Raw genomic sequence first — 23,945 nt, forward strand, 5'->3', positions numbered from 1 at the left:
CACATGAAGAAAATAAAGAAAGCTCACCTTGTGACAAATTGGCCTCAAAGGAAAGACAGAAAACATGCAAAGCCCCTGTGAACATTAATTTGCACATAACGGGGAAAAATGACAGATGCATCAAAAAGGAACAGATGCACATGCTGAGTCTATGAAATGGAGCAGAATACGTAAAGCAATCTGTGCAATACATTGACACGCTACATTTGCAGTTAAATTCATCCGTATTGGCCTCAGATTATTGAGCGCATGTGTGTACAGTCATAACAACAGACCAGGGCCCTATTAACATACTGACAGTTGAAGCTAGTGAAACGCCTCAAATTGAAAGTCCACGTACCTGTAAAACCCTAATGAAATAATAATAATAATAATAAAATTCTAAATGTAAAAGGAAAAAAATCGACAAACAATGGTGTCGCTAAAGTCGCAGAAATATAGTAACATAAATGAGTATAAAGTCTTGACATTTGAGCTAAATCAGAGAGCACCAAAGGATTAACTCTAAATGTGTTGTTGCTTTTTCTTTGGATTTTTTGTAGAAGTAGAAGAACAAAAAATAAGAACAATGAGAAAAGAAAATTATACACAAGAAATGATCATTTATTTTCTCTGCAGACTCCCATTTGCATGGCAGTATTGTGTTCAATAGAGGTTCCTGTCTAGTAACATACGCTAACATGGGCAGATATGCTTGCAGAGCCTTTCCAAGTGGAAATGACCAGACATTAACACACGCACACACACTCACACATAAAAAACACAACAGGCCCAAATTGAAACACTAATCTGATTATGTAGCAGCTGTCACAGACAGACTTTGGTGTTGTGGTTTATGAGTCACCACACACATGCACATGCATGGTTACATCCATACACAAATGTAGCCACATGGCTCCATGTGCCCAAACATTTTGGATTCAACAACTACAGAGAAGTCACCATGAATTGACATTACAACACTTTCTTAGGGTGCATTGCCTAACATCATCAGAACTTGATAGATTGATGATTGCATGAAGATTGGAAACAAGACCTGATCAGTAACAGTGCACATGTCCACTTCAGCCCCCATTCTCTACTGCCACCAAATGTCTCCTCTGAGGCATATCATGCAAACCTCCAAACACCAGTACTTTTCATTTCTAAATAAATACTATGTACAAATAAATGTGTTTTCGTGATTTAATTCACCATGACTACGGTGGAAAACAACACGCAAGGATCAACGCCTTCATTAAATGTCGATTTATGTTAAAATGTTTTTACTAGGTACTGACACTCTATGAGTTATTATTTTAACAGTAGGATTATTCTCGTGATTGTAGTTTGAGATATTTCTAATCTCTTATGTAGTGAAATGGGGTAACCAAAATATGAAAAACACCAGACCTACAACACAAGATCTACTCATAAACTCAAAATAATTATAAATGATCATAGTTATATTAGCACATTACAGACAGTGCCCTTCCCTTGCCAGGCCATCTTAATGTTATAGATGATGAAAAGTAGCAGCTAGTTTAAAGTTAACACAAAAAACAAAATAAATAAATAAATAAAATAAAATAGCTTTTGTCATCACAAATCGTATTCAATGAAATATGTAGAATACTTGTTAAATAATTAGATATAAATTATTTGCGTTCAGCAGTTATGAATGAATAGCAGAGGCAGCAAGAGTGAGTGCATACCATTTTAACTCAGGCTCATGCAATTTTAATACTTGACAATTTCCTTTGCCATCAAAGTTAAAAGGAAAAAAAATGAAAAGGTGGTTGTCATTTGACCGGTCATGCTGTTATCAGTGCCGCGCTTCCTTTGAGGTGTGATGAGTCAATCAGTTAGGGAGAGGAGAGTCAGAAGATTCACTGGGTCACTCGTTAATGTTGAAGTCAGTGCGTAGACATTGCGGCTGTGTGAGCCACCAAGATGCTCATCCAGCCAGCCAGTCAGTAAATCTCCACTTAAATCAGTCATTTAGAAGGCCAGCCGGACAGTCAATTACAGTCAATATGTTAATCAGACACTGCTGTCAGTCAGTCAGTCAACAAGATAATGATGGAGCACCCCGTTCATGAAGGCTAATGACAGCCAGGCTCACACTTCCAGATATTCTCTTATTGCGTGTTTGAGAATGTGACAACATGTGAGAGGAATCATTTCACTCACACTGTCAAAAGGAATGTAAATATTCCTATGTCATCAATTCAACTGATATGAAGGGAAAGGTTCCGGTACACATACGCTGAGTTTGGCCCTCTGGCAGTATAAACATTTCAAGTCAGAATTTTCCTGGAAAACACCTGCAGGCAAGACTATCAAACAGCAAGCAGCTGCTAACTGTTTGCTTTTGTCTAATGTGAGAGGGATTCCTTTGACAAGGGGGACTGAAACAACGCGCATAATTCCAAGAAGAAAAGAGAAGAGCGTCGATGCGACGCCCCTTAGATCACATCCACGCTGAGCATCGCAAATCTGACACAGGAAAGATTTGCTTTTATCTGCTGAGAGTCAATTGTTGCAGGGAGCAGCACGGTGCCTCCGCCTTTTGACTGCCACATGAAAATGTGACATCACAAGGAGGCCTGAAGGTCATGAGGCGCTGGCATGGTGTACTATTAAGCACACAGGCACCACAGACAAATATATTTACCTTGTTAACTTGAGGATAGACGATATGGCCCTTTTAACTTGAAACAAGTGGAACATGGCGTCTGATGTCCTTGGGAAAAATCTAAGGAGTATTTGTAGGAGAGATAGAGCCACTTTCATTTTTGAATGATCGCAAATGATCACATCGTCTGATTGGGTGAGCGATTTTCAGCGGAACAATTGTGTAGTGTTTCATTGTAATTGATGTTGATGATCCTAGAGTAGAATAGAACCCTGCTCTTGGTGCAGAGGGGGCTCTGAATAACGTGAGGAGAATGCCATTAGCAGCATGACAGCTACTGCGAATCTTGATGTGCAATGGCCGCCATGCTGATTGCTGCCTCACTGTACATGGCCTCGGCCTCGCGGATAATAGGAGACTATTTTTAGCCCGGGGCGAGAGGGTGCCGGTGTGAGAGGGTACGGCTGAGAAGAATAGGGATGAAGCAGCCAGGGGAGAGATTTTATTGACAACATGCAACACTCAAGCAACAGAAGGAAGACAGGAAAATGTTATGGGCAACCAAGCAACTAATAAGCTTGAACCTCAGCACTCTGCATAATGCGACAGCTCATTACCGCCCAATTAGGCATTACAATGCCTTGCTTACTGAGGTTTATTGATGCAATTCAAGCAGGAAAAAAATACCCCGGTGCCAAAAAAAAAGAGATGAAATGATAGCAACATTGATGAAAAGTCTTTCTGAGGCAGGGCTGTTATCCAAATTAGAAAAAGGCTCTGAAAGAGCATGCACTCATTATCAAACAGCTGATGCTATTATGTTGACCGCTTTGCAGCACAAGACATCATTTTGCAAACACCGCCTCCTTCCACTTACGATCACAGCATGACACTTCTTCCGGGACAGGATTTTGAACTGCATCAACGGCACGTGACCATGACCACTTACCTAAACTCAACCTTGGATTACTTGCCACATCATTTACATTTGGAAGACATTTATAAAAACAGCACCCCTTAATTCTGCTCAGCACCCCCCATCACCCCCGGTGCAAAACTACGAACCCTTGTCATACCTTAATTTTATTCTGGATGTTTAATCCTGCTCCCCTGGCTAGCCCATATGCTGTTTAGATGGATTACTGCATACTACTAAACTCAGTCTAGATCAGCCCTGAGCTAATCACTGTATGTAATGCACGATGTGTGTGTGTGTGTGTGTGTGTGTGTGTGTGTGTGTGTGTGTGTGTGTGTGTGTGTGTGTGTGTGTGTGTGTGTGTGTGTGTGTGTGTGTGTGTGTGTGTGTGTGTGTGTGTGTGCGCGTGCGTGCGTGCGTGCGGGTCCATTGAAATGATGCTTTATAGACATGATCGAATTGTAACCTTGTTAATTAGGCTTTTCCATGTGAACTGAAAAGGAACCTCTGAGATATAGTACTGTAGGACTATCCACTGAAAACTCTAATGTGGAATATAATGTACAAATAAGAAAATATATAATGCAATACATATATATATACGTATATATGAATATATTAGATATTGTCATGCAAGCTAAAAAAACAAGGTCACATTCAAAACTGTGTGAATTCAAGGGCATTCAATGTTAGCGTTTGCATTGCACTTAATCCCCAAAATTGAAAAATCAAACAAAATATTTCATTTTGGTGGTACACTACCAGTCAAAAGTGGAGATATAGTTTCTCATTCAACAGCATGAGAAAAGTGTGTCCATAAAAAATGCTGTGAAATGAAATTAATCTTGACAGGTATTAGATATGGAAATAATGACAGAGTGACATCATCAATGAGGATTTGAAAGAATGACTTTTTTTGTGCTTTTAGATCGTCAGACGGACGGATGGATGGATGGATTATTATTCCCAGACCGAACAATAAAGAAGCTTCGCTTTGATAGCAGAGCATCAGGTTTGCCTTGTGATGTGTGGCCTCAATACCACATTGCGACTGTTTGCATTTCAATTATTTAACAGGCAGTGACTGAAGTCGTATATCTGGGTGGTGTAATAAAGTCGTTGAAAATGACAGATCAAATTCAATCTCACTGGAGCATGGTGCCTTGAAAGAGGCGGGAGACAATGCAAAGCCAAGCGCCGTCTCCATTTTGTTTCTCTGTCAAGGACGCACAGGAGTAGAGATTTTTGCACGGTGAAGCTCCCCAAAATATCCAATTCAATGAGACAAAGTGCTGATCAGTCTACACGGACATCACAGCGCATAGTCGGTAATGGACTTGGATACATAAAAGAAAAAAAAATAATAATACAAACAGGCCCACTTTCAGCTTGGGTTGGGTGGAAGGGTCCATTTGAAATCAGAACAGAGGGGTGGGTGTGTTAGCACAGGTCCAGTCTGGTTGTTTTCAATAACCCAGTGGTTCGGTCCGATAAAGGGCAGCCATCTATCTGCATCCACCCAGTCAACTCTGACACTGTTTCCAAGGAAACGCCACCCTCGGGAGAGGGAGCGGGTGGGGTGCGGGGTGGATGTGAGACCTTGAGGGAGCATTCTCCTGTTCTGTCAGCACGCCAGGAGGAAGGAGAAAAGGAATAGAGTGATTGAAGGGTGGCGAGAGCGGGGGGATGGGCCATGCAGGAACAGGGTGCACCAGACACCTCATAGGGGTTAACTCGAATCACATGCAGACACCTCGGGAAAAATTGTGACCAATGCAACTTGAGGCACACGTGCGTGTATACCACACTTTGTTATCTCCCATGCAGCACATTTGGATATGGGGATGAGATTTTATTCTTTAGGCTCGGACAAATAGTTGAGAAGAGAAGCCATCAATGCCGATGACTGAAATAGAGACGTCGTCACAAAGCTGCATCGATCCACAGCAAATCACTCTGTCACCTTCAATGATGTCACATATTAGGATCCTCATCACTCATCCTAAGAGGTGTGTCACGTATTTGTTAGGCTTGAATCACTCGCATGCAAAATTTGCTGACGTGCTCAAACAATTCACTGGAACATGTCTGTGGTGATATCTAGCTTGCGTGCTTCACCACTCACATCTACCATTACTGCATTTCCTCAAATAGTAACCGTCCCTCTAAAAGACGTAGGATGCATCATCCACTTAACACAAATAAATGTCTCCCATAAATTGACATCTTCCTTTTCCCATGGGAATCATTTTCTCAGTTCATAAATGCTATTGTTCACAGAGGTGTTAGCTTTCTACTGCAGAGCCGTTTAAACTCTGTTGTGATCCAAAACAGCAGCACCGATCAAGTTCCTTTTCATTTTGTAACAAACTCCTGTTTTAATTAACAGCAAAGTTTAATATTATTCCCCAAAATGGATTTCTGGAAATTAAGACCTCCCCATTGTCTGTGGCAAATAATGCAGCATATATTTTCTTGTATCCGTTGAAGAAAAAAAAAAAAAAAAAGCACATCTTACATCAACGTTTTAGTGTTCGCAGATACTACGGAGTATCTTCAACTGGTAAAAGCTAATTGTTTGGTGGACCTTGTTATGACCTATATTTGGAAAAAACATACAATGACTTACAATAATAATAGTCCGTTTCTCTCATCTGCAAAGATTCCATAACATGCTTTCTTATGCCGTGTCCGAAACGCCACACATGCTACAAAAACAGTCAACACAGCACTAAACTCCAGTGGGTACGCTGGGCTCCTGGCAGCAATTAGAAGGTAATCTCTGTACATTTATCCACCGGGAGGCCTGTGCACAAACGCTGAGCAAGGAGAGAGGCAATAACCATAATTATTAGTAGGCACAGTTGTCTGTACTTGAAAACCCATCACTTGGATAGACAAACTCAGACACACAATATCAGTAGACGCACACAATCTTCATTTTACATTGGTTGAGGGACTTTTGTTCTAACATCAGTTGCTATAGTGTAATTTGGAAGTTGTAAAAATGACTGTGAGACTTATCCACCCCCCCTCACCCTCCTCCTGCCTGGCGGGCTGATTACAACTGTGTGTACAGTCTCGCTGACTTAATGCTATTTTGCTTCAGCCCAGATGTCCATATACTATAATCTAATCGAGAATGTTCTGGCTCAGGATTGGCTAATCCGACACCAGTCTTCTTAATCTGACATCTAATTGACGACATCTGGACTAGACAACATGCAAAGCATGACCTCAAGACAATCTGACTTGCTCTGGCACCGCAGTCTTGTCTGTCCACTACACTAATTTTGCTCATATGAACTTCTTGAGAGACAATTGACAAACAACCATCACCGTTTTCGTTCCTCACTTTGGACTGATATTTAATTATTTGCAAAATAATGTGATTCACCATTCTGATTTTAATTTTAATTCGATGAAAATGGTGTCTGCTTCATAGTCAGAAAGATAAAGACTCAAATTTCAAATTCCTGAAGTTTACCGGTCCTACACACAGAATAACTAACGCAGACCCCTCATTGCGTAGCTCCTCTTTTTCCAGACTGTATGTGTCACACTGCATTCACACCTCTGCTAAAAAGCAATGAATAAGTCGAGAGTCCATTTTAGCTGGTGTCAACACGTCCCTTTAAGTGTATAATGGATCAAATCATTAATAATCAATTGAATGTCACACAGGAGAAACACCTCCCGTTTTTTTTTCCTCTACCAATATTTTGTCTTATGCCCAATCTGAAGGTGTGATAAGATCTCTGAGTGGATGGCCGCCATCTTCAACCTGCAAGAGACCTTCTTGGCGAGCGTAGCAACAAGACGTATCTATCCTGTAAAAATAGGATTGGCCTCTGTAAAGCCTTCTCGACGCCTCGGATACAACACACGCGCTTCTTCGTTGAGTATGCGTCCAAGCTCCTCAGAGGATAGCCACACGGGCAATGTCTTGCCCTCCGTTGTTCTCTCTCTCTCCTCATATAGCTCCCATTTTCACCCTTTTCTTCTCAGATTTTTCAGCCATTTACTTCACAAACACATCAATATTTTAGTCAACCTGTATGTCAAGGCTTCCCCTCTTTTTTATCATGTACATAGCTATTGTTTCTTCTACATAATTAAATGTTAATGCTACTTTGGCATGCTGTAAACACTCAGCCAAAACAGTCATGAGAGACATTTTGTGAAACTCAAGTAGACCAAGGCTGTCTGAGTGTATTAAAAAATAAATAAATAGAAAAAAAAAAAGGCTGGAATGACTGGATTTTGATGATTGATCATAATGTTTCATTTGAGGCTCTTAAGAGACTCAAATTTTGTTTTATACTGGCATGGCATTCTTCTCACATACAGAATCACACAAAAGGATAATTTCCTGAACAAAAACCAAGGTGAGGTAAAGGACAAACATTTTTAAGACTGACAGAAAAAGAAAGACCCTTTCAACCGCGTCTAAACACAACAAGGCCACTGTGGGAACGGGAAGGCTACACCGAGGATAGACATGAGAATAACGATGAGACGTTTTATAAAACACGGCAAGACTTTCCATTGACTGCAAATGTCAAACAAACAAAAAAAATCCAACATAACTCAGACTTGCTTCGAAAGCAGTTATTTTGGGAGGTTGCATTTCAAAAATAACATACTACTCATTAATGACTTGATACATTTGGGCATGATTTAAAACAAAAACAATCAGATGATGAGCTATCCTGGATTATGCAAAGGACCTGGTGCACAAACACTTATCGGTTCCATTTCTTTGTCCTCCCAATGATATTCATGCCGAATCCTGCAGTGCCCTATCTTTGCTCACAGCTGGCAAGTGTAACTAAAGGATTATGCAAGCAGCTTCTACAAGCAAATAGATTTCTCCCTACTTCAGAGGAAACTGCTAGTGATGCAGCGCCCATCTATCCGCCAGGCATCCACAAAAATGTTCCTCCCAATTTCCTTTTTCTACTTGTTTTAACAGAAATATGAGAGAGTAGCGCAACAGTGTGTCTTGTGTATTCATGCTGACTAGTGCAGTTTAACACAAATATGTTATGATAAAGTGTTACGCTCTTCAAACCAACTAATCATCATGCACTGGAGAAGTGCTGAAGAAATGAGATTCGGTACTCGGTTCGGTGGCAGAGTCAAGGGGAATGTGCAAGGTGATGTTCAAATGTTGCTGAAGGTTTGACTCTTAAAAAAAAAATAAAAAAATCCAACTTCAAGATTCTCAGCAATTTCTGATTCTCCCCCTGTGTGTCCCTGAGGGAGACGTAGTGTATTAATTAACATTGATCTGGAGTAAGAAAACACACTCAGATTGGGACAAGTCCAAGGCTATCGCAACTGTGGGAGTTTATGTGTTACACGGATCATGTTTGATCATTCAGGCGACTCACCGGCAAGAAAAGCACTCAGCGGCATATTCTATAAGAATAAAATTACGACAAATAATTCATCGATATTTTTCCAAAATAAAGCCATAATCTGTGAAATTTATATGATGCAAAATAATTTGTATGGTTATTGGAAAAAAATCACCATAGTATTAGAGGGAAGCTGTGATTATTCACCGACACAGACTGAATATGTAGTGTGCCTTGATCGATCAGCCACGGATCATGACGGATTTTTTTTTATCACAAAAACCGACCACCCGCATTATGTATTTTGAAGCCTGCATTCAAATCAGACCAGCTAGTCAGCTAGGATAGTGACCCTAATGAGGACAAAACGCTATGGATAAGTCCCCTTTGGTCCTCGGATGTGGATCCGGACGGCTATTTTTCTTAAAAATGTTCATTTAAAACAATCTTGATGAGCAATTCTAATCTCAGTCAAGTTGCATCTAGTTTGCTGAATGTACGATTCCTTTGTGAGCCATTTAAGGATGCGAACAGCTCATACTGCCTTGTTATGCTCACAGTAATGAATCAGTAGAACAGATCTTGAAATATCCAATTTAAATGTCCTTTTAAAACGTCTTATTGGATGTGACAACTCCTGCCTGAGCCGTCACTTTGCAGTGGTGGAGGCGTTTGTTTGTCCCAGGATCATCATAGCAAAGTTATTGGGACTTTACGTATGTCTCTGGTGGTCACTCAGTGCAAACAGGTCCTAGGTGAAGGAACAGAAAGCACAGCTTAGAACTGCCTATTAAAATGGAACATGTTTTCACTTTCCAAGACACGGCCCACCAAGGAAGCCGGGTCTGGCTTGATGGTGAGTGCCTGGTTGACTGACTCATGAGGCCCGGCCAGGTCCACCAATGTGTTGAGATGAATTGTGAGCTGAGTGATGCTCAAAGGTGGACCTTGGTACAGAAGCTGGCTCAAGTTACATGGAGTGTCATCTCTCTAAGCACTAGTGGGATCTATGCTTGTTATTAATATCGATGACTATGCAAGAATTGAGAACTCGGAACCTGTATATGCTAATGAGCCAGGCCAAGAGATGAAATTGCACGGAAAAACTGGAAAGTTACATTTACGGGTCCAAGATCATGAACTACACCTGCCTAATATAGTGTGATACAATCGCAGTGTATTGAAATTGTATTGTATTGTTGGAACAAAATGTGTTACTGTGGCTGCAGGTTTCAGTGGTACAGCTCTGCATGTATTAAATTTTGCTCTTGGATTTGACCATCTCATTTTGATAAATAGGTGAAGGAAATGCACATTTCTTTTGATACAGTTCAATATCGCATTTAATTAGACTGCATGTGTTGAATATATTATTTCTCTGGTGAATAAAAAAAAAAAAACACTGAAAAAAGATAAAAATTATGTTGTGCTTATTTAGGAAAAATATGCAAACATATAATACTGTATGTACAGGGAACATATATCTACAGCTGGGAGAGGTTCAGTTCCTTACAACCCTGAATAGGATAAGTGGTATAGAAAATGAAGTGATGGATTGATGGCTCATGGCTCTGCAGCCAGACATTAACCATTTATGTTGCAATTTAAAAAAAAGGCTTCATTTAAAGTCCGTTTGGATGCGTAAAGTTGGTGTACTGGTCAACCCTTCAATTAAAAGTTGTTTTTGAAGCTACTGAAAAACGTATCCGTAGCCACGACAAATGATCCAGAATGTAAGGAAAAGAAAGACAAATTGAGAGTTTGGCTGTGAGAAAGGCAACAATTACACTTGCCCTAGGCAGCAGAAGGAACCTGACCACGTTGCCATGGAAACTCAAGTACAGCAGAAAGTAACGGGAAAATCAATTCAGAGTGAGCTTATCTCTGCTTTTCCCTCCCTCCCCTCTCATTTCACGAGGGCTACAAAGCACGTCTCCGCTCCGAATTGCGTTTTCACAATTGCAAGGCCGACGCTACTCTCGTCTCGGCAAACAATGATTCCCTCTATTCATTTTCCCCAAATGACAAACGAGGATTACGTATTCACATAAAATATGTCTTCCAATTCAAACCTCTCAAATGATGTGAGTGAGAGATGCCAGTGTGGATGTGCTACAAACACCACAAGACAAATCTCCCAGTGTTTCCATTCCATCCTTCCTTCTTGCTGCCTCTTCCCCGTCCCCCATCCTCCCTCCTCACCACCGAGGTACGGCCGCAGCTGCAGGCAGGTGATAAGCATGTGCAGCAATGGGCGCTTGCCTCTGATTGGCTGGCTCTGCTCCTACGCTGATGTGAAGATTGCAGGGTGCGTCAGTCAAAAAAGGCCGCTCGGTTCTCGGCTGTCACCTCGTGATGTCGCTACCGCAAATAACTTGACTGGTGGGGATCACAATGGAAGCCGCATCCTCCCATCCTTTATGGAAGCATGGTGGAAGAGTATCACAGACGTGCTGGTGTCTTTGAAATTATGTCTACAGTGAGGTGGCACTGTGGCAGGATTTGCCTGGCTTCTTGTTTTCCCCACTGCTTAAGTAGCAGCCTGCGGGGAGTTGGGGTGGTTGGATCTTAGATGCTTGCTGTGCAAGGCAAGGTGAGGCCAATGACAGGCTGCAAGTCTACTACGTGTGTGCGTGAGAGTTCTCGAGGCTCACGACAAAGAAGAGCAAAGAGGAGAGAAAGCGATCCTTGAAGAAAAAAAGAACGATGCCTCACGCTTCATTCAAGTAAAAGATATGCAAGGTCACCTTGTAGTGAAGTCAGCTGATCATTTCGGAGGTAGAAGCAGGCACGTGATTGTTGTGTGGGTTGGATGATTTGAGAAAAAAATTGTAGGATACATGGGGTGGAAAACTTTGGGCTTAATTTATGTCCTGTAGGACAAAGCCAAAAATCTTCTGCTATGATTTTCTTTTTCCCCAGAAAATAATATACCGTTAAAAGTCCAGTGCAAAATAATATACCGTTATGGCTCCTGTGCAAAAGAGGAGGGCGAGGTGAATGTGCTGACTACTAGGATTAGTGGATTTTTATTTGCCTTTTTATTCACTCTTTGATAACCCTTCATCATGGCCTGACTCGGTTGCATGCTTCCAAAATATTCTGGCATCAGAGTAGTTTAAAGTTCGCACTCACCAGAATTAGCTAGGAGTGTGATTAAAAAAAAGGAACAGCTCACTAAGAAGACTGGGACTCTTTTGTGATTGGTTGGTGTCCAGCAGGTTCTCTCAAAGCAGGATCATGTTTAATCAGTGTTACAGATGCCCAGCGTGAGATCGTAGACACCAAGGCTTTGTACGAAAGTTTTAAAGAGGCTCAATGCGATTTAGTGTATTTTTCCAGATTTGCCACCCTGGGAGCAGAATAAGAGCGCTTCTTAATCCTTGGCCAAATGGAAGACGACGCCAAGACAAATAAAAATCTGGTGAAAAACCCTTCTTAGGTCAGCAGGGTGATTAGAATTATAAGTGGCTTTTAAGAATTTAATCAGTCACTTTTAAGATGGGATCAGACACTTTTGCATACGGGATGTGACTAAAGACCCAGTTTGACTCCATTTCCCCTCCCGTAAGCAGCATATGGGAAGGCTTCAGCTCAAAACCTGCCACCTGTCACCAAGTCGCGCAAACAGCAGCCATCCAAATCCCACATTCAGGAGAGTTTATAAACAGAAATTAATTGCTTGTTCCGCCAGTAATTAGCCAACACCGTGCCTATTACTAATCTGTGCTTTGGCATAGAGCCAGGCTAATTCTGGCACCTCTCCAGTCCATTTTGGCCAGTGTTTCTCAGCAGTAATCCATAAATCAGACAGGGTGGGTTATCCAAATTTAAACATTAAATATGAAGCAGTGATTTTGCCATCCAAATGTGTCATATAATAATTATGCTTTTCCTACTCTGGCCACACAGAAGATGTGAAGTAGCTCAAAATAGTCAAAAGTCTCATTTAAAAATCTGTCGTCAGTCCAAGTTAAAAAAAAAAAAAAAAAAAAAGGGGGCATCCCCATCACAGGAAGCCAAATTACCTATTAAAGATGAGAGCTTGCTCAGTCTCCCAAAGCGTGCAGCTAACAGCACCCTAATCATTCTTTGCCCAAACAGCCTAATGGCTGCCATATTGCTACTGTTTAATAGTAAACACTGATGGAAGAGTGCCGGTTTCAACAGTTGTTGATTTTGTCTATCCGCATGGAGTATCAGCTGGTAATCACAGCCATCATGCCAGCTCGTTACTTGTTGCTCAATCCCCCGTCACTAAATAAACTGCTTCGTTGCTTTATGTGCGCACAGTCAGATGTCTCCAGTAAAACTCATACAGTGGAATCTCCAAGGTTGAATACAATCTGTTTGGGGTTGTTGATTTATTTACATTTTTTTGATCTGATGAGAAATACGGAGAGCTCATAGACAGTCGAAAGAGGGAAATGTTTAAAATACACACAAGTGTAAATAAAAGCAAGGTAACCACTAATATTACAACGATAAAGCAAAAATAAGTTTTCGCACTAGTTTGTCTAAGTAAGAGCAAGAAGGAAGAGAGTTACAGATGACCTTAGGTTTAAGATGCTTTTGGGAACGCCAGTCTGACATCGATTTCCCTCCATCTCTGTCTCAGTAACCCTTCTATCTATCGATCCTTATCAAATATGTATCACGTCCTCAAACCTTCACCACAGCTAAGAGGAAGACTTCAAACGCATCAAACAGAGAGCCAAAGGTAAAAAATATATATTTCTTCACAAAACTGTAAACCTCACATGGCCAGACCATGAAACCAAACATCAGCTCAAGACATGCGATGCATGCCATTCCAATTCTATTACTATTCATGAACACTTGAAAACACCAATCAAACGTTTTATTGAGTTATTATATATTATTATTATTATAAAACTATTTTATAAAACATTATTAAATACATTACATTATTTTATTATACATTATTATACAGTATATATATATATATATATATATATATATATATATATATATATATATATATATATATATATATATATATATATATATATATATATATATATATATAACGACTGCTTTTGAACCTCACTTTTCACTAAAAGCGTCTGGACTCCAATTCTCACACAGCACTCATATGTTGCAAATGCACAAAAAGCACCCTTTCACCTCATGTTCCCATCATTCTGTGTGGCAACAATGTAATTAATGCACACATCTATTGATTTCTTTTCCCTCTGTCTTTTCAAATTCATTTCAGGAGAGTACATCCAACCACCAACCAACCAAAGGGTCTTTCTATAATGACAGTTTGACTGCGAATATCAGTCGTACTACTTAATGTCTTTATTGCGAGTTAACTCACATGGCACCAAACCCGTTCTGCTTAATACGTGTTGACAGGCTTGCAAATGAGCCAATGAAGACATCAAAACTACTGAAGATCACCCAAAGATGGCACCAACAAGTGGAGGGATCCGACTAATTGCAACAACTATATTTAGCGGCATGTCTTTTATTGAATAATTAGGTTTTTTTTGTTTGTTTCTTGCTGATCCATCAATATATATCAGGAAACCGGGATGTGGCACAAACAAATGATTGTTTTATGCACCCAAAAAAACAAAGCAGGTTTTAAAGAGATCCCAGATGCTTTCTGTCTTGATCAAGCGCACCTCAAAATGTTCGAGAAGCAATCCTGCAGCAACCTGCACAATCTTGATTATTTTGTACTTGAGCTTTTGGTCCGAGCCCCACGTGCCTAATACTTGTCATAAGAACAAGAACCCAATACAGTGCATATGCTAAATTGATACACATGTTGGTGGGAAAAGAATGTGCATTCAATGATTAACTATTATAAATTAAAAGATGTATAAAAGATCATTTTCCATTCGAATGAGAATCCTTCCAGTGTACCTGTACTGTATTGTGTACATGCACACGTGTTTAGGCACGATTGAGGTGTTGCGCTATCCTTGAGCCTTGACCCATTTTCAGCCTCCCTAACAAGCACAACAAGCCATGTTTGTGCGACGAGGAGAGAGATGGAGTCTACAAGGGCGAGCGTCAGATGAAGGGAGGGAAAGTGAGAAAGAGATCATGTGGCCGACGTGACGCAGCCCCTTGTTTACCGAGCAAAAAGCCTCGCCCACTCACCTCCCCTCTACCTTTCACATCTCCTTCTTATTCTCTTGTTCCCACAACTTGCCTCTTTCCGTCCTAATGCGCACACCAACATAGCTTTGCATCTTGTTCCCTCCCGAGCTTATTTCTGTCACGGTGGCCTCCTTTCAAGGTTGGCCTGACTTTGGGCGTGTTGGATTTACAGCCCCCGTCTCTGCCGGCTGCTCAGTGCCCTCACTGTCAATCTCTGTGAAAAACGGAGGCGGTGGCACATCGCTGGCATGATAAATTCCAGGGAGCAATGATCCGTTACAGCCAAACACCTCTAGTAGCCTATTTGAAGACATCCTTAACATCCCCGCTGCTAAGTGTGGTTAAGACTGTGACTGTATTAGCTAGCCAACAGTTTTATTAGGCTCTCTAAGCACTCTGTAAGGAAGAACGACATTAGGAGGCCTGCACAGAATGCGAGAGGCACATTCGGCTCTTAAAACGCGCAGTTGGGCAGCCGCCGACTTCAGTACGACTGTAACTGAGAGATTTTTTTTTTTTTTTTTTTTTAACAGATGCCCTTAGTATTGGATGTAGTCATTTGCATAAAGCAAATAAGAAAGCAGCATTTTCCACACATGAGGAAATTGACTAGGGCACTTTGCCAAGCAGGTTATGCAATGAGATGCAAAGGAGAAGAGGGCATTGGTGAAGGCCAGTGGAGGTGGATGGAAGGAAAAAGATCATTGAAGATGGAGATTTGTGGAAGGGGAAAAAGCAACGAGCAATGATGGCTTGCTTTTCAATCAGCTAATACTATACTTGTATTTTTTAATCACTTTCAATGTTTATCAAAAAGGCAGAAGAATCAAATGCTTTTAGATGAAAGAAGGTTCAATAAAGCTGTTGCCATTCATGCAACATAAGTCATGGCTTCTTTTGAGTTCGTCAGCTTTGTGTTCAAAATCAACATTTCACACCGACAGTTGGCAAAATATCATCATTTCAGTAGTCATACTTTTGTGGCATTTTGTTTGAAAGTGCGCTGTGAAACTTTTCAAATGTAAAATATGTGCTTTGGCTCAATCAAGGTTAGTGCACACTGGGTTAGACCATGACCATAATAGAAAACACATGAAACATGTAAAACAGCATCTTCAACGCGAGTTAAAAAATGATTCATTCAATTATTCTGTTTTAATGTATCATACATGATAAAAGAAAACGTCATCCAACATTGAGCCAATGCATGAATTAGAGAAATTAATTCAAATGTTACAAGGTTACATTACTGTTCGTGGCACTGTGTGCATGTTATATCATCCATTATTTAGACATTTTTTGCTTAACCCTTTTAAATTTGAAAGTAGTCTGCATTTTCTCATATTCTCTTTTCATTGATTGTTGTTTTTGCCCAATCATTTTCAATGCAAGTCACCTCACAAATATTGCAGAATGTTTGAGCAAGCCAAATCATTTCAAGAAAAGTTTTGAAAGCAGCCTAGGGTGAAGGGCGAACATAAAAAAAAAAAAAAAAAAAATCAGTGAGAACTCAAAAGTTTGGAAGCTGTACAGATCAGCACCAGCGCTGGGCTAATAGTTCACACCTAATATATTTGAAACTTTCAAGCTGATTAATGATACTCCCGTTTCTCAAAAAACGATGCTTTCTTACTTGCTAAACTGCACAAGCCAAGTGTGCAAGGTCTCACTGACATGTTGTTTGCTACTTTTTCAACATCCATTTTTTTGTCGGCTCTTCTTCCTGCTACCGAGGCCAAGGACATTTTGAATGATAAGGAAAGTAAGAAGGTAGATGGGAAAACATAAAAACGACTCTCTTTCAAAAGCCACTCCACGCACAGCACGCTGACACACAACGGTGCAATTGGCAATACAGCATCACTTCAAAACAAGGCTCCACTATTTCATACACAGCACAACTCATCGCTGCCTTTCTTCCCTTTGTCTCTTTCATCTCTCCATTAGCTCCATCAATTGTTTATCAAAAGCAGCAGCAGGGCATATGAAAGCTTGTACATGCAAGACCCGTTTTAAAATTCATGACGGGTTAATGGTATGTTAGTTGCGACGTTAGGACCCAGTGAACCAGCATTCACATTCAAAACGGGCCGCTTCAAATGACTACTAAGCAGTCCTTATTCTAGGAGGTAATTCATATTCTAATTAACTTTTCAATCACAGCTGATTTATTAGGACAGGGCCTACTCTGTAATTATGCATCTATTTTAGACCCATGAGTGGTTAGACATTGATTTTTTTGGGGGGGGGGGTGCACACTTTTGTCCAGTTGTCGATGTTGCTGCAGTGTAAACCAAACTACAACATAACCTATCTGACTATATAATTCATCAGCAAATCACGTGAGACAGCACAATATGGTAAATTAGTGGAAGGATAGCTTGCACCTTTGCCACACAGCAAAAAGGTTCCTGGTTTGATTCCAGCAAGAACCACTCGGATTTGTAGGTCTTTCGGTTCACATGTTCTCCAGCTTGCTTCATGGACAAAATCATTTCCATTGAGGTGGTGATTACCACGTCCGCCTCACAGTTCTAAAGTTCTGGGTTGCATGTTTTCCTTGTGCTTGAGTGACAGTCCTTCGCCTTCTCTCCACATTCCAAAAGCAATGGTTCATTGAAGGCTTAAATTTGTTGTAATTGTGAGTATGAATATACTTTAAAGTTGTTTGTCCATCTGTGCTCTGTGACTGGATGGTTGAAGTCCAAAACTGATTGGTCAAATTTAATTTACCTCCAGTGAAGAGCATTGTTTTGAATTCTCTCGGGTGAAAGTCAATTCAGCACTTTTTCACACTCACCCTTGTTTTTTCGCATCTCTCCAAGCATTGATTGCTCCTCTCTCACCTTCTAATGCAAGAGAAGTGCGCTTGATGTTCCCATTCCCAACAAAAAACAGAGATTAATAATTCAACAAGGCTTCGAGACAGCTTTATCTTAGTATGTATGTCCATCGAGACCTGGTCTTCTTTTATGAACAATCGAAAAAAAAAAAAGTGAGCGAGAGAGAAAAAAGTCAACTGGAGAAGCAATTGGAAATCCAGGCTGGGTCAAACTACACCCGGTTGCCACTATCAAAACTCGCTAGGTATCTTTCTGCAGCCTGTTCACCCTTGGAGTGAACACAACCTCTCCATAACAGCGTGAGCTGGTGGATCTGCCCATGCATCAGAATCCATCATCAAATATTTATCAGAGAGCAGCAGTGATTTTGACCGTGTGCTCATGCTTTTGACAGCGCTCGCTTGCCGCAATTCTTACTGGAGTAAACACAAGCAATCCAATATTGTCGTTCTTGCAAAAGAAAGCAAAAAGAGAACCGTGCACGTATAGTATAATTCATCATTCAACTTGATTGCATAAACATTGCCAGATCAGCTGGAAAAATACAATTGCTTCCGGTAAAATAAAGGTGATTAGTTTTATTGAAAGGAATTCCAGACTGTCAAATAGATGCTTTGGTATTTTATCCTTAGGACACAGATGAAAAGAATACCAGCCCTTTTGTTGTCTGCATGATTCACTACATCCAACTCGTATCTGCTTGCCACATATTTCGCCAAATCTCTATGACATTAGGCAATGTCTTTTAACTGGCAGCTTGCAGTGAGTAAGTCAGGAGAGCTCGCTAGTAAATACGTCTCCGGCATGGATCAGAGGACACGGCTTCATGCTCGAGCAGACACATTTAAAATGCCACCAAAACACCGTCCCAGATTTTGCCCTCAGTCAAATGACATCAAGTGTTCACTTAGAGGTCCCTGAATGCACCGTTATGAAGCGGAATCAGACCGTAGGCGGAACACGGAGCAATCACAGAGAAGAACTGATAACTTGAGTAAAAAGTCAACGCTTGTTGTCATGCCGAATTGCATGACGTAAAAAAAAGTCAGCTCTGCCATGCCATGTAAATTGTTCTGGCTGGGCTCAGGTTGAGAACAGGCATCAACATCCCCTGGCTAACAGGAAGAAACTTGTTACAGGGAACGGGTGAGTTCTTGTGCTGGCATACCGATATGGTAAATCGGTACATGGGGGGAAAAAAAAAAGGTAGAAGTTGTCGTATTAAGAGGGAAAAAAAAGGCAAAATTGCAAGAAAAGTCATAATTTGGGGTAAACCCAAGTGTTTGACACTATAAGACACTATACCCTAGTACTAGGTAAACAAAAAAATCTGACTTTATTCTTGCAAAATTACTTTTTTCTTAGTATGTAGTAGAATTTCATTTTCAGAATAAACAGTTTGGAAATATATTGACACCCAATGTAAGGTTTATACCACAGGTGTAGTTATGACTCAAAATCATTTGTTTTGGATACAAGTGTGTACAAGCTCTAATTCCAAATATACGTATGTTTAATGCTTACAAGTATTGTTATTATTTATGGAATTTCATAGCTCCTGTTCCACAAAAGATTAAATAGAAAGGACAAGTTCTGCTTGATTATTTTCTTACTCAAAGAAGCCAAAATAAAAATTTGGTTACTCACTTAAATTTAAAGTCTGCACCTCATGCCAGGTTAGATTAAATAAATTTGTTCAGCACTGAACAGATAATGTAAAACCTTTTCCTTAGAAGATTAAAATTGTTGCTGTATTTCAACTTTATTCTCCTCTGACTTGTCTTTTAATACAGTATATCTAACATACTCCTTCAACTCCTGATGTGTAATTCACAGTAAAGCCACTTTGGCCACTGTACAATAAATCCAAGTTGAATAGACTGCATGAGTTGGAGCAAAAGAAGCTAATTAACATATTTGCAAATCACAATTAATTGATTTTAGAAAGCGGTAGAGTTTGCGCAAATACAACCAAAAAATTAGGTGGTCTGTTTAAAAAAAAAAAAGTCAGTGAATCATCCAGATCACTGCATATTACCTTCACATAATCCAGACAAACATTACAATTCCTTATTGAAATTACATAGTGGTCTTACCTGAGTTGATTGAGACCGTGTCTTTCTCCCATGATACAACGCTGACGTAGGACTCAACAGAAGCAGGGATAATGCACTTGAAGACCGCTACACTGCCTCGCATAGCCTTCTGGTCAGCCACTCGAACTGTGTAGGGTTCCCGTGAAACTACACAAGAGTACCCAACAGTGGATAAAAGCACTTTAAATACTAAACACTTTCTTTCCTGATCTCTGATTTTTATTCAGACAAAATTTCCAAAACATCTCCTGCACCATCATAGAGGACTTACCAGCTTTAATGTGGACATCCTGACTCCTAATTTTGCCCGTGGGGTTTTCGGCAGTGCAGTAGTACGTGTTGTCGTGGATCAGCTTGCTGAAGCTAGATGGCAGGAAGTTGAAGATCTGGAGTGTTCCGTTGGGGTGGACATGGCGGATGCCCGGGACGTCATAGATTTCCTCACCGGTGGCCAGGTACCAGCGCAATGAGGCAGGAGCTGCTCCCCCAGCAGGACAGGGCACTGAGGTCCCTGTGGTGCTGGCGAATACTACCTCTTGAAGCGATGCATTGACAAAGTATAAGCTAGAATGTAGGTCCTCACTGAAAACTGTGGAAGCAGAAAAGAGACACAGGGTGTGAGCACATTTTATGTTGACACCATTTACATTGCTCAACTCCTATCAGAACCATAAATAGATTTCATTCCAAAAGAACAAAACTAAAAGTAATCTGATTCTTAAAATCGATGAATTAACAAAATTACCCCAAAAGGTTCAAGAGAAACTAAACAAAGACGACTACAGAAACAAGGACAGTGAAGCGACAAGCAGGAAACTAAATGCAAAAAAATTAATGTAACAAGGAGGAACACCTGGAAAAAAAAAACGAGGGTTAGATGGAACTGATTGGTTTGCGTTATTAAGGCAAAATAACTAGATCCTAAATTCTAAATCAAATCAACAAAGACAGATCATGACAATAAAGTGACCAATAGCCAGCAACACATTTGTAAATTATGCAGAATGTCAACAAGCAATATTAAGTGTCCCGTAATATGACAAGACTGATAAACAACAGTGACGGATCTGTGATGAATAGAGTTTTCTTTTGCCCTCTTCCTTTAATCAGGAAGTAGCACAACCCAAAATGCATACGGAAAAAGCCCAGCCCCCATACAATGCATGGATACCGCATCGACCGACCGCCATCTTTGACAAATATTTATGGTGCACAATCAAAATGAGTCAAGTGTGGATGTGTGTGATTGATAGATGAGCCCAGTATTTTTTTTTTCTTTCATTACCTGTGAGCAAGTACTGGCGACCGTGTGTGTCGGGCCAAAATATTTGTTCCTGCTGTACATGTTTCATGTTACTAGCTTGCCATCTGAGTCTAGCAACGAGGAAAGTGGCTGTGCTCTAAATGGCTTACAGTGACACTGACAGCAGGCTTGGACCCTCCCTGGGGAGAAAACATTTTAGCACTTCATAAATTTCTTACAAGGTTTCAAATTGCAGACTTTTTCCATCTTTTTCTCTGCTTCACTAGATTTAAACCGGCAATAAGATCCTCTAATGTCTTTCCCCTTCACCAATCTACCCATTTCAGCAAATCAAATCTTTATGGAAAGTGAAACGGTTACATATGTATGTATTGTAAATTGTTTTTACCGTACACAAGAAAGTTTTCCAAGATGTAGAAAGAGTAAGGTAAAAAGATGATTGATTGATGGATGGATGGATGGATGGATGGATGGATGGATGGATGGATGGATGGATGGATGGATGGATGGATGGATGGATGGATGGATGGATGGATGGATGGATGGATGGATGGATGGATGGATGGATCGATCGATCGATCGATCGATCGATCGATCGATGGATGGATGGATGGATGGATTGATTGATTGATTGACATTGAATTTTTCATGTGACTTGCAGTACTTCCATTGATCTATAAACCCAACGACAGGTATAACTGGCAGAAAGAGTCGTTTTCAGCCAAACAATTTAGGTGCTTGAGTTAATTGAGGTGGTAGAGAAGTAGATCAAAGACAAGTGTGATTGCCGTGAAAGCTTTTATTCCATTCTAGCATCAGAGAAATTGGATTAGGATTTATGTCCCGGCTATTTTCATATTCGTCTGTTTCACATATGAAAAGTATGTGAGTGCGACTCACTTCAGCTAGGCTGAGAGCAAAAGCCAGATTGATTTAATTAAAAAATGGAGGAATTGACTGTTTCACTGCACTGCTCGTTTTCTTAATTGACTTCGCTCCCCTCAGCCAGGGAGCACATGGTCTGGTGACGCAGGTACATTGCCTACTCAAACCTCACAAAGAGGACCATGTCACGCCCCAATAAACGGCCTCAGCACCTAGCCACTTTGCCTGGGAAGAAATGCATAATTGGTGTCATTTTTCATGAGCCCATCTGTAAAGGTGAAATAAATGGCACTCTTCCATAATGTATTATTATATGCATTTATAATTGACTGATTCTTTTACGTCTCTAGTTGCTTGGATGTCTTTGAGGAGAAGAAAGCAATTTTGTGTAGAATGCGCTGTTCGAGTTATGGTACAAGAGTCACTGCAGTGGAAAAAAAAGATTCCTTTGTTCTGTATCATGTAAAGATTTACTGTAGTTCCTGTTGAACTATCATTGATTGGAAAATCTTCCATCTAGACGTCCATGTTCATGTTTTATGTTCAGAATCACAACTGACTAGGAGTCTATCTTCAGTGTACACCAAGAAATTTGTTTCATCGTCATAGGTGTAAATATTGCCCTTAACTTTGATGTGGAGCAAAATAAGAACAATTAAAAAATAAAATAGAAATTGTGAATTGAATCAAGATTGCAATATCTGTCAGAAAAAAACCTAATTCAATCTTTTCCTGATATCTTTCAACCCCATTGGCCAGCGGCACATCATAAAAAGCTCAACATATTTAAAGCTAAAAATGTTTTAAATAATTCTTAGTGTCACTCCAAACAAAAGCCACGATTAATGCGTTTCTGATTGTTTCAATAATAAAATGTGAAGATCAGAATTTTCTATATTGGATCACACAAGTGGTCAGTAAATTTGCATTCAAAGATGTTCACCTTGTTTTTGCGCCAAAAGTCTTACACATCTTTTGTTGCATCATTTTATTTTGTGCAGTTTCTAGTTGGTTAGATTCCACATTGACAGGGGAATGAAAAAAAACGTAAACCCATTGGCGAGATTCAATCTCCTCTCTTTCTTTGGGCATCTATTGAGTTCTTTCCATTGTCATGTATGCCGCAGAAAGGGGATGAATCCATGGCACTGTGGTCCTTACAGTGACAGCAAAGAACCTTCCGTAATTAAAGCATCTTTTTGGTGCCCTCAGGCTCAGGGCAAGTGTGTGAGGGACTGGGAGATCACACGAGGATCACTGAGAAACCAATCGAGTAATGTTCCACGCTTACAAATTTTACTTTCTAGGTATAGCAGCAGTGTTGTTCTCAAATGGTGAAAACATTTTGGAAGGCTCAATACAAACAGTACAGAAGCTGACTTCTATTCTAGTTCCTTCTCCCACTGTGGTCTTTACAAATGATTTGTGATCTATTAGTTATTCTGATCATCTGAACTGCTCAGATCAATCAATATGGCCGCTAAGATCAGACAACCTTGAACTGAAAAATGACAGATCAGAAAGCCAGTCAGCCATGTTAGGGGTTGGGGTACGCATACAGTAATGGTAAAAAAAAATTAGGCCACTAAAGGTGTATTGTGTAACAGACAGCAAAGAAAATAGTCTAATTTGAGAGTAAACTTTAACGGGGGATATCAATAAATAGCTTGAGGCCTCTTTTTCAAAGAATTGGTCACTATTTGCCTTTCTTATTGGGAAGTGAGTTGAGATTGTCCTGCCAAGTCAAACCAAAGAAAATTCTACAAAACCCATTGGTTAAGTTATTCATACGCCCCACTTTAAACGTAACCCCCAAAATATTT

At 40.3% G+C, this 23,945-nt stretch overlaps 1 protein-coding gene across 1 annotated transcript in view; it reads right to left on the reverse strand.

Annotated features, from left to right (window-relative positions):
- The window catches only part of dscamb (Down syndrome cell adhesion molecule b), a 72,380-nt gene that overhangs the window by 47,433 nt on the left and 1,002 nt on the right, over positions 1-23,945 (reverse strand). The window contains exons 3-4 of the mRNA XM_085915872.1: positions 20,245-20,562; positions 19,974-20,120 (exon numbers count right to left, since the gene is read on the reverse strand). Coding sequence (XP_085771998.1) covers positions 19,974-20,120; positions 20,245-20,562 — 465 coding nt within the window. The remainder of the gene's footprint in view (positions 1-19,973; positions 20,121-20,244; positions 20,563-23,945) is intronic.

The sequence above is a fragment of the Syngnathus leptorhynchus genome, chromosome 7 (genome assembly GCF_054491065.1).
Source record: "Syngnathus leptorhynchus isolate UIUO chromosome 7, UIUO_Slep, whole genome shotgun sequence".
NCBI lineage: Eukaryota > Metazoa > Chordata > Actinopteri > Syngnathiformes > Syngnathidae > Syngnathus > Syngnathus leptorhynchus.